General features: G+C 38.1%; 1 protein-coding gene across 1 annotated transcript in view; it reads right to left on the bottom strand.

Moving 5' to 3' along the window:
* Positions 1–151: 151 nt before the first annotated feature.
* Positions 152–12,574, bottom strand: part of SMCHD1 (structural maintenance of chromosomes flexible hinge domain containing 1) — a 158,542-nt gene continuing 146,119 nt past the window's right edge. The window contains 3 exon segments of the mRNA XM_017854308.1: positions 152–555; positions 7,111–7,225; positions 7,527–7,688. Coding sequence (XP_017709797.1) covers positions 531–555; positions 7,111–7,225; positions 7,527–7,688 — 302 coding nt within the window. The 3' untranslated portion in view covers positions 152–530.

The following is a 12,574-nucleotide window of genomic DNA, read 5'->3' as shown; positions in this document are numbered from 1 at the left end:
CTGTGCTTTTAAAATTTTATCCTGAATTCTGCATTGAGTTTCCTCACATATTTACAATTAAATATCTAGCCTCTAGAACCTCCCTTACACAGAAGACAAAACATCTTTGTTAAATAAATTCACGCAAAAGTAATAAAAGGTTTTCAAGAAATAGTTCTAACATGTTCGTTATATTTATACTGAAAAACAGTACACATACTTTTCTTCAGGATTAATAAATGCCATGTGCCAGTTTTACAGTCACTGCCATATATTAGCACATTTTCCTCTTACACATTTGCAAGGTAATGACAACCAAAGGGCATAACGTCTGGAATAATTCCAGTAGATCCATAATGTCCAGTAAGATTCATAAAATTGAATGGTTGTTTCCAGTCCCATCTGAATCAAAATGGAAATTCATGCCCAGGTACTTGTATTGTCCCCAGAAATACTCAGCCTGGAAAGTCACCCTCTTGGTCTTCTGAAACAGAGATGCAGAAAGTAGGGCATTCTTATTGAGACCAATGGCCTCTTCTCTCTGTCACCTCTCACACATCTGTTTTGGTTATAATCCTGGTCAAAGGGGAAAGAAAACAAAGTTTTATGTACCGAAGGTTTCCCTTCCCTGAACTCCCCTCATCACACCTGGATGCTTAAATATCCAATGAAACCATATTCTCTTAATTATAATTCTTGGTATAAACAGATTTAATTAAATCCTTATATACAATCATTTCCTTCACATGTATGCAAAACAAGCCCCCAAATAAAAGTAGTTAACACACACACAGTATATAATATATATAATCTGTATCACAGTGCTTTGAAATGGTATTATCTCAGACCCAAATTCTGCAGATTTTGCTTTTCACCCCTTTTCCTTAAATGAACTTATTATTTTAAGAACAGGAATTATAATGCTTATTACAGAAAAGTAACAAAGACAAGCAAAATAAAACATAATTAATATTCATAATCCCATTCATATAGAGATGAACACAGTGAACACCTTGACATATGTACCTACAGATTTAAAAAATTCAGATATATCTAAATATTTTCTAATAGTTCCCTGAACTGCCATCTCCAAATAGAAGATACATATTTTAACAGAACTAATTTTAATCTTTATAAGTGGAAAATGATTTAGAAAACTGAAGCCTCTTTTCAAGAAAACAATGGAGTCTACTGCATAGTATCATATATTGCTAAGCATATTTAATGAATTCTAAGATATTTTTTCACAATTAACATCTCTGAAATCCAGATGTACTTTATAATGTTGAATTAACTGGCAATATTTTTCTTTAATGTTTCATAAAATGACATTTTCATAGTTAATGAAACCTTAAAGTTGAAACATAATATGTGATCTGTAAGTGCTAACAAATATATATTCAATATACATATGTAAATAAAAACATAAACATAAATATACAGAAACACATATAATGTACCTATTGCCTTTCCTACTATTAAATTTGTTCGATTGTATGGATGAAATATATCAATATTCAATACTGTTAAGATTTTTATTTCAAATGCTCTGACCTTTTGAGAGTGTGAGATTAAAGATTTATAGAGAATAGGAAAAGACTGAGGATGAGAAAATCCCTAATAGTGATTTTAACAAATTTCCTGAAGATAATCAGGATGCAAAGGGGAGAAAGTCACAGCCCAGAATACACCACATTTTCAACCTAAACTTCTAATACTGCCATCACAAAGCTAAACAAATGATAGCTTTCTGTGTGAGTGTGTCTCCCCATGTGCTAAAGGCTGCAGTGAAAATATGGTTCTTTGGCTCTCTAAAAACACTGACATTCTTTTTCCCCTTCCTTGACATGATACAGTATTACTATGAAGTGTCTTAGTGAGCATTTTGTCAGTCATTGTTGCTGGGCATTCAATTAATTTCATTCATCCCTGAGAAATTCTCTTCCACATGATAGCATTTCCTTCTTTCTAGATTCCTAATAGTCTGAATTGGTTCTCTGTCTTCTATCTCTTTTTGTATTTGGAAAGTTTTCTTTTTGACTTTAGTCCTCCTATTGAACTTTTTATTTCAGCAACAATATTTGTAATCTGTTTATTCATTCTTGTCCTGGCTCCTTTCTGCTACATAGTAATTACAATTTTATAAAAGAGATCTAGTCTCTTTACTAAATTGTCCTCCAGGTTGATTTTGGAACTCATCTTGAATTTTGTCTCTCACGTTGCTGGCTACCCTCATTTGTGTGATGATTCTTGGTTGTACAATTACATTTAAGAAGAGGATTATGTTGCTAACTGGAATTTCTTCTACTATCATAAAAATAGAACTGTTTTACCATCAAGTCTCTTCTCTGAGTAGGATTTGATGGTAACTATAACTGGGATAGGGCATAGCAAGGTCATGGGTCCACAGGTTTTGCTTTAAACATGTGGATGTTGGGTTGAGCATGGTGACTCAGGCCTGTAATCTCAGTACTTTGGGAGGCCGCGGCAGGACAGTAGCTTGAGACCAGCCCGGGCAACACAGCAAGACCCCATCTCTACAAAATAAATAAGTAAAAATTGTTGAATTAAAAAAAATAGATAAATGTGCAGGTGCAGAGCCAATTATCAGCCTTTTGGTTCCCAGAGGCCAGCATTAGGTCCTAGTGTGCCAGCAAACTACCAAAAGCCAATATACCAACATTTAACTCATTTCCATTGTTACCTAACTTTGTAGTGGCATCTTTTCATGCCTGGTAACAAGGAAACAAAGCTTTCAAAGTTTGGGTTGAAAATCTGGTACATTCTAGGCTGTGGCTTCCTTTCCTTTTCCATTTTGTTCTGTCCTTTTTATTTGCCATCACCCTGTTTGGGACAGAAGACTCCCAAACAGAGAGTTGCTGGACTTCTCTCTTTTTTTTTTTTTTTTTGAGACGGAGTCTCGCTCTGTCACCCAGGCTGGAGTGCAGTGGCCGGCTCTCAGCTCACTGCAAGCTCCGCCTCCCGGGTTTACGCCATTCTCCTGCCTCAGCCTCCCGAGTAGCTGGGACTACCGGCGCCCGCCACCTCGTCCGGCTAGGTTTTTTGTATTTTTTTAGTAGAGACGGGGTTTCACCGTGTTAGCCAGGATAGTCTCGATCTCCTGACCTCGTGATCCGCCCGCCTCGGCCTCCCACAGTGCTGGGATTGCAGGCGGGAGCCACCACGCCCGGCCTGTTGCTGGACTTCTCACTCTTTTGTTCTGACTCGGAGTTCATAGTGTTTCTGGGGCTAAATCAGGCAGACTGTCTCCTATTATTTCTAGACTATTTCCCAGTCCCTTCACCTTTAGTATATTCTAGCCTTGTTTCTATCCTGTTATCCCCCGGAAAACCTCAATCAAATGTGATCGCAAAATGAAGACATTTTCGGACATGGAAGGGCTCCAAGTTACCTTTCTACACACTTTTTTCTAAGGAATTTATAAGAGAGAGAAAGACATGGAATCCAATAAACAATGGATATAATCCAAGAGAGTAACTAAGGCAGACCCAGGATGGCAGATTTACAGGAGGCCTGCACAGTTACTAGTCACTGGTACAGCAGGAAGAAGATGTGATTAAAATACATAGGGAAAGAAAAAAAAAAGGTGGCAATTAAAACCTCCAGAAAAATCAACAACAAGAAAGAGTCTTAGTAACAACTGGAATAACACTTCACGTGATTTTAAGAATAACAGATTAAGGAAGATTTATTTGAGCCTGATGTTTGGAGCTCTAACTGGTGGCCTAAGTAAGAGTCATGACATTAGACCTGTATAGAGAAGGAAATGTAATTCTAGCACACAAGTTTGCCTAGTACTGAACAGTATTTACATAGTCATAATAATGTAATTTTTAAAAGGGGAGGCAACGACAGAGTAACTAAAAATTAACAGTTAAAACAAGGGTTGCCTCTGAAAGATGGAATAGAGGTAAGGATGCACAGGATACAAGATGTTATGATCATCAGCTCTTTCTAGACCTGTGCTGTCCAGAACAGTAGCCACCAGCCATGTGTGGCTCCAGAGTACCTGCGATATAGCTAGTCCTAATTGAGATTTGCTGTCTTCTGAACTGTGAAGACTTTGTATTTTTTAAAAAAGAATGTAAAATAGCTCATTAATCATTTTTAACTTTGTTTACATGTAGAAATATTTTGGATATTGGGTTCAATAACATCTATTAAAATGGCTTTTAGAAAATTTAAAATTATATATGTGACTCACATATAGTACAACACTGTAAAGTAAACCATTTGATGTATGTATACACATGACTGATGATCATTATATTACTAACAATATTATAAACAAAAAAACTCTCTCTGAATTGCTACAAAATCTTAATTAACAAGATCCAAATCAATGTCCATAGTAGTGCTGTAGTAACTGGAAGGTGTAGGACAAATTTAGTGCTGAGACTGTGGCACAAAAACATGTACCTTACATCTTAGCCTAGAACTGCACCTGAGGAATTTCCTTAGTGGGAAGTGGGTTCTGGTCTCTTAAAAAAATAATCCCACTGTTCATAAAATACTGCTTTAAAAAAATATGAAAACCTACATAAAAAGCAGAAGGAGATAACTTACAGTGCATTTCCTAATTTCAAGCTTCCAGTAATGAAAAATTTTCCAAGTCTTGTTCTTGACTATCCTCTGCCACTTTATTTTCCTGGGTAATAGTTTTTTTTTTTTTTTTTTTTGAGACGGAGTCTTGCTCTGGTTGCCCGGGCTAGAGTTGCAGTGCCAGATCTCAGCTAACTGCAAGCTCCGGGGCCTCGCCGGGTTACGCCATTCTCCTGCCTCAGGGGGCGCGTCGGCCGAGTAGCTGGGGGAGCTACAGGCGCACCGCCACCTCGCCCGGCTAGGTTTTTTTGGATTTTTAGGTAGAGACGGTGTGAGAACCGTGTTAGCCCGAGGATGTCTCGATCTCCTGACTCGTGGATCCGCCCGTCTCCGGCCTCCCAAGGAGGGCTGGGGGATTACAGGCTTGGGAGCCACGCGGGCGGGCGGCCGCCGGAATATTTTAAGTTTAAGAGTATATCCCAGACACCATATTATTTAACCAATATAAGAACTTTCTACAAAAAAGAATTTTATAAAGAAGAACTTTCTGTAACTATTTGGTAACCTGATAGTTCATACATATGTCTTTTCTATATGAATATATAAATTTTCAGTCACAAGCAAGTGCCCTACTAACCAGCAATGATGACCAATAAGGGATTTTTGCATCATTTTGAATTCATGATTTCTAAAAATTATATGTCTAAATCTACTGCAAAGAGTCTTTCTGATGCTAAATTGCCCCAACACACTTTGAATGATCAGCTTAATCATCTGTATACACCTCACGCCCATGAACATATCATTCACATGCCTACATGTGTGATACTCAAGAGATATCAATGAACTTAAAACAGAATTTTTTTGCAACATGATGGAGGAGTTTCATAATCTGGCCTCTGCCTCTATGTTCAACAACAGTTTGGCTCTCTCCTTCCTGCATACCATGCCTTAGCCACTAACATCTTTTCAGTTCCTCAGACATGCCACATCTGTTATTTTCTTAGAGCATCATGCCTTCTTCCCAACCTCTGACTGAAACCAATCCCTATATGGCTGGTTCCTTCCCATGCTTCAGTTCTCTGTTTCAAAGCATCTCTCCTGACAACTGATATTGTTTCTATCATTTTCTATTACTTCATCATTTTTTCATTTCTTATTTTCTTTCTCTTTTTTTTTTGAGACGGAGTTACGCTCTTGTTGCCCAGACTGGAGTGTAATGGTGCGATCTTGGCTCACTGCACCCTCTGCCTCTTGGGTTCAAGCAATTCTCCTACCTCAGCCTCCCGAGTAGCTGTGATTACAGGCGTGGGCCACCACGCCTGGCTAATTTTTTGTATTTTTAGTAGAGACGGGGTTTCACCACGTTAGCCAGGATGGTCTCGATCTCCTGACTTCATGATCCGCCCGTCTCGGCCTCCCAAAGTGCTGGGATTATAGGCGTGAGCCACTGTACCTGGCCTTTTCATTCCTTTAAATAGAAAAAAGCTTACTTTTTAAATTGTCCCTCTACTGCAGAGAATTACAGAATTCCAACGGAGGCAAGAACCATGTCAGTTTTATTCACCCAGCAACATATACCACAGAGTGAGATTTCAAATCTTTACTGAATAAATGTAGAATATGCAGATGGATAGGGCAAAGAATACCAATTCCAAATACCATAGTTTCAAGGGAATTCCTCTACAGTTGATATGAGAAAACATATTCAGGTAGAGTCTACCATTAAACCTTTTGAAATAATAAAAGAGAAACACCAGTACCATGATATCCTTCTGTGGGATGACTTTACTAACATTTAATCTAAAAGGGACAGTTTTCTTACTATGAAGTTAGGGTGGAAATGGCTGTGTTGGTTTTTTGGTGATCGAAATGGCATCTGATTTTCCAAAGCAAAAATTATAAGCAATTTTAAAATAAGCGATTTACAAATGGTTTTGCATATTCTATACTTACTAAGTTACTGATCCTAAGAGAATGCAGTGAGCCAAACAATAGACAAGCAATTTGACTCTTAACAATGACTTTTAACATAATACAAAAATAAACTATTAACATTTCTAAATAACTAGCACAAGTTATTTAGAAGACTGAGTATCCTAAGAGAATATAATGCTTAAGTTTTATCTTCATTATTACTTTTTTTTTTAATTTAAAATATTCTGGCTCAAGGGAAGAATTAGACATGAACGCATACTGTTTTTGAAGTATGATGACCCAGTCAGGCGCAGTGGCTCACGCCTGTAGTCCCAGCACTTTGGGAGGCCAAGGCGGGCAGGTCAGGAGTTTGAGACTAGCCTGGCCAACACAGTGAAACCCTATCTCTACAAAAAAAATACAAAAAATTAGCCGAGCATGGTGGTGCATGCCTGTAATGCCAGCTGCTCGGGAGGCTGAGGCCCAAGGATCCCTTGAGCGTGGGAGGTGGAGGTTGCAGTGAACCAAGATTGTGCCACTGCACTCTAGCCTGGGTGACAGAGCAAGACTTCATCTCAAAAAAAAAAAAGTTATCGTGAGACCCAAGAACTTTGGTAAACTAACCAAACGTAATTCTCAGGTCAAACTCACCTATTTTGTCTTGTAGCTTCTCGTCTCATTCTTTTAGGAGGAATTGGACAATCTGTCATCTCAACCTTTGGTGAATGACGCAATGAGTCATTACACTTACGTATGGGAGTCATACCTGTGAAGATGGAAAATGTAGAAAGTTAACTTTACAATAAAAACAATGGAATTATTATATGAGAGAAATGCAAACATGAATATGTCCTAATTTATAGAAAAAGAATTAAGAAAGAATACTGAGAATGCCTCTTACTACTTCTGGTGAAAGAACAGTTTATAACCATTTATCAGATAGGACTTGGAGGTTAAGAGTTTTTGTTAAGTTCTGAATCATCTGCATTCTTTTTTCTTACAGTTGGATTCTCATAAAAAATATTTATCTCCATATAAAGGAAGTAGAAGTTAGCAAAAGTAAAGACTTACCTAGTTTTCCTCTATTAGTTTGAGATTTTTCTCATGTTCATCAAGTTCTTGCTTTTTCTTCTTCATATCCGGAGTGCGAAGGTACTCTAATTGACTGTTAAGATCCTTATTCACACTGTCTACTTTGCACACAGCAGAACGATACTGCTGAAGAAGATCTGTAAAGAAACCAAATGCATTTGATTAAATTACTGATATCAAACCAAACTCACGTTTTAGGGGAAAAAATGAGCAACACTGGGATTTGTGTTATGGTAACATATGGGATCTACTTTTAAAGCCATAAAACATTCAATATAAACAAATGAAATAAAAAGCATAGTTAAGATCCCAGCACAAACTTGTTAACTTTAACTTTCTTTCTTTGACTTAAGTTTACTTCTGTCAGGGAAGAGTTCTCTATATAAAGTGCTCTGTTTTTTACTGGATCACTCTCTCAAGCCAATGTTTATATCTTGTCCGATATTCAGTATTCAATATAATTCCATGTGGACAAATTTGGCAGGGGGAAGGCAAATATATTAAATATTGTATTGTTAGAAAATCACTACCCAAATGAAAACTGATGAGTTACAGGGGGTTTCTAATAAAAAGATGTGTAAGTGTAACTGACAGTGAGCATGCTGTGGTTCAAACTTGGCAGCAATGCAACTCATTAATTCTTATTTTTTGTACTGTAAAAAAAGAAAATCATTGCTTCCAAAAGCATGGCTATTATTTTAAACACAGAATTTTTAGGCCGGGCGTGGTGGCTCACGCCTGTAATTCCAGCACTTTGTGAGGCTGAGGTGGGTGGATCATGAGGTCAGGAGATCGAGACCATCCCTGGCTAACACGTTGAAACCCCGTCTCTACTAATAATACAAAAACAAAATTAGCCGGGCGTGGTGGCGGGTGTCTGTAGTCCCAACTACTCAGGAGGCTGAGGCAGGAGAATGGCGTGAACCCGGGAGATGGAGCTTGCAGTCAGCTGAGATCGTGCCACTGCACTCCAGCCTGGGTGACAGAGTGAGACTCTGTCAAAAAAAAAACATAGAATTTTAAAAAACACACTCAGAAAATACTTCACTTTCAAAAAACTTAACTTTCCTTAAATTACTTTGTCTAAAAATGTATTACATTATTCAAATTAATGACCTGGGAAAATATCCACCATAGAACAGTATATAGAAAAGGACTATAAAACCAAATTGTTAGAATAATCCAACTTATTTTAAACTAATATACTCCCACATGTATAGACAAAAGGCTGGAAGGTGATACAATAAATTATTAACAATGTTTAATCTGTAGGTTTGGGAATTATGAGTTCTTTTAAAAATTCATGATGCTTGCCTGTATGTTCCAATTTTTTTCCACAATGATCAAGTGTTCTTTTTGCCATAAATTTTGAAATTCCAAAAAAGTATTATTCAGGTTTGAGATTATTGCCTGTCTCCATGATTTACTAGACACTAAGTATTAAATAGTGACTATACTCTACGCTAAGGGTTAGTAAACTACCACTCATGGGCCAAGAATGGTTTATTTCAGTTTTTTGTTTTTTAAGACAGGGTCTCACTCTGTCACCCAGGATGGAGTACAGTGACACAATCACTGCTCACACTGCAGCCTCATCTTCGCAGGCTCAGGTGATTCTCCCATCTTAGCCTCCTGAATAGCTTGGACTACAGGCAAATTGGCCACCACACCTATCTAATATTTGTAGAGACGGGGTTTCACTATGCTGTTCGACCTTTGGGAGGCCAGGGTGGGTGGACTGCTTCAGCTCAGGTTGGTCTTGAAATCCCGGGCTCAAGTGATCTGACTATCTCGGGCTCCCGAAGTGCTGGGATTACAGGAGTGAACCACTGGCCCATCCAGTTTAAAATGGTTACATTTTAAATAGTTATATAAATATCTTCGTAACATCATCCTTGATTTTGCCACTTGGTTTGCAAAACTTGAAACATTTAGCATCTGGGTAAGACTCTAGTCACACATCAAGATGATCAATATCCATGGGAATGGACATATAAACATTCAAACACTTAAACATATATAAGTGGTTTATAAATAAAACTGTGGAAGAAATTATTTAGCAGTACAGAGTACACATTAGGTGTAACATAAGATATTCTATACTTTAAGGGTCAAGAGTAGCGTTTTAAAAAGAAACCTACCCAATATTCTAGAAATCCACACTTAGAATGAGTGGCCAAATTGCATGTACACATCTGTGTGTGCTTGTGAATATATTCATATTTAAATACAAATTCTATATGTGAAATTGAGTGACGATAAGACCCTTATGTTCCTTATGCTTTATGATTTATTGAGAACTTTATTCTGGTCTGACAGCACTTCTAATTCCACATTAAAACAATGTTTTCTTTTCTTTTTTTTTTGAGACAGAGTCTCGCTCTCTCACCCAGGCTGGAGTGCAGTGGCATGATCTTGGCTCAATGCAAGCTCCACCTCCTGGGTTCACGCCCTTCTCCTGCCTCAACCTCCCGGGTAGCTGGGACTACAGGCACCCGCCACCACACCCGGCTAATTTTTTTGTATTTTCAGTAGAGACAGAATTTCACTGTGTTAGCCAGGATGGTCTCGATCTCCTGACCTCGTGATCCACCCGCCCCAGCCTCCCAAACTGCTGGGATTACAGGCATGAACCACCAGGCCTGACCTCAAGCAATGTTTTCTACATACATAAAATAATACTTATTTTTGTATGTAAATGAGTCACAATATTAAGATAGGCCATTTCAACGTGTCCAGGAGAATGACTATGTAAAGCTACTAGAAACAACACAAAAGGATTGAAAGTATATCTGAAAGGCTGTTATCAGGTAAGCGTGTTAAGGACTGCCCAAACATGAGTTAATAGAAGGCTGAAGCAACTTTCTCACCACTGAAGGATTTATGCAGTTAGATGCATAGACTTTCCTAAATACTATTTAGTGCTCTTCAAACTTTGTGCTCCACATAATTCTAAGAAAATTATTGGCAAAAAAACTGATAAGCACTTATCCCTGGGAAAAACTACAAGAAAAAATACACCAGAACCTCTGCTTTGACTTGCTTCAAATAACCTACCCAGGAAGAGGAGGATAGAGGCAAGCTGTGACAGGGTGGGTGTAAATGAAACAAGACTGGCTATGTTTTAATAATCAAAGCTAGGTGACAGGTCCATGAGAGATCATACTGCTCTATTCCCATAACAAAATAAAACACCCTTTCCCTGAAAGCCAGAGTGCTTAACTAATCTTCGTCACTGTTCATAAAAATACTAAGAATGGCTTTATTTAAAAAACCATAATAATTGACAGTAATATTGACAGCTTAGTATTATAATAAATCAAGTATAAAAACAATAAAGTGTAAGTAATGTCTAACCTGGTCAGACATATAATATTTTAAAGTATATGAATATAATAAAAATGTTAATACTTTTGATGATGTCATGATTACAAACTATGTATTACAGCAGTCCCTCCTTTTCCTCATGGGACATGCTCCAACACCCCCAGTGGAAGTCTGAAACTCCCAATGGATACTACTGAACTCTGTCTGTGTAGTCATGTGTTGCTTAATGATGGGGATGTGCTCTGAGCAATATTTCACTGGGTTATTTCGTCACTGAGTGAACACAACAGAGTGTACTTACACAAACCTACACGGTATATAGAGTCTACAATGCTCCTAGGGTATATGGTGTGGCCCACTGCTCCGAGACTACAAACCTGTACAGCATGTGACAGTACTAAATACTGTAGGTAACTGTAACAGAATGGTAAGCATTTGTGTATCTACACATAGAAAAGGTAATCAACTCCATTATAATCTTATGGGACCACTGTCTTATATACAGTCTGTCTTTGACAGCCCTAGGCAGCACATGACAGTATTGCTGTTTTTTTTTAAGCAAATTTTATTTGTAAAGAAATATTTTTAACTCTATGAGCTCTTTCTGTACTTTATTGGTAAAGTTTAAAGGAGTAAATAACGGGAAATATTTGGGAATATAGTAGCTCTCAGTAAGTACAGTTTCAGATTTTACAATTCAATAAATATTTTGGAAATGATTTACTATTATAAAATTAAACTAAGAGTTCCGACTACTGTTTCATCTTCAGGGTGTTTCTTTCCAGCCTTGGGTGGTCTTCTCACATACATGCACTAACTAGTACTCAGCTGGATACTGAAGGGAGACCTACTGCATTTCCAGAGCGCGCTCTCTCTCAAAGGCAGCTCTTGCCTTCCCAATAACCTGTCTGTGAACTATAGTTGTCTTGACCTTCCTGGACTCCCAGCCTGTTCTTCTCAACTTTGAGACTACTGAGCTTCTTCCTGGGTTCCCCCTTTGTTTTACACAGTCTGGAAAATCTCTCTAGGCAGTAAGCTGAAGCAACCATAGGGCTACTTCAATTGATTTATAATCACCATTCTTCATTGCTTGACATCCAAAGTCTTGAAAACTGTTCTTTCACATATTTTGCTCAGTGCTTTGTTTTTTTGAGACAGAGCCTCACTCTGCCATCCAGGCTGGAATGCAGTAGCACAATCACAGCTCACAGCAACCTCAGCCTCCCAAAGAAATGGGACTAAAAGAGCGAGCCACCAGGCCCAACTAATTTTATTTTCTGTAAAGATGAGGTGTCACTATATTGCCCAGGCTGGTCTCAAGCGATCCACCCATCCTGGCCTCCCAAAGTGCTGGGATTGCAGGCGTGAGCCGCTGTGCCTGGGATTACAGGCATGAGCCGCTGCGCCTGGGATTACAGGCATGAGCCGCTGCGCCTGGGATTACAGGCATGAGCCGCTGCGCCTGGCCTCAGTGGTTTTTTTCTTTGGTTTGTTTCATGTAAGTTATTCCATCTTGTTGAGAAGCAGAAGTCTATGTTCTTAGGTATTCGTTCATGTTTATTTTTCTCTGTATTTAAGGATCAAACATGTTTGGCTGCAGAAACACCTTTTAAAACTTATTTTTGTTGTTCTTGTATATGACTTTTTTCCTTTCCCATTGTATCTTCTTTTTTTTTTTTTTTTTTTTTTTTTTTTT

The sequence above is a fragment of the Rhinopithecus bieti genome, unplaced genomic scaffold, assembly GCF_001698545.2.
Source record: "Rhinopithecus bieti isolate Rb0 unplaced genomic scaffold, ASM169854v2 scaffold_36410, whole genome shotgun sequence".
Taxonomy (NCBI): Eukaryota; Metazoa; Chordata; class Mammalia; order Primates; family Cercopithecidae; genus Rhinopithecus; species Rhinopithecus bieti.
This window is presented reverse-complemented; position numbering and strand designations above follow the sequence as displayed.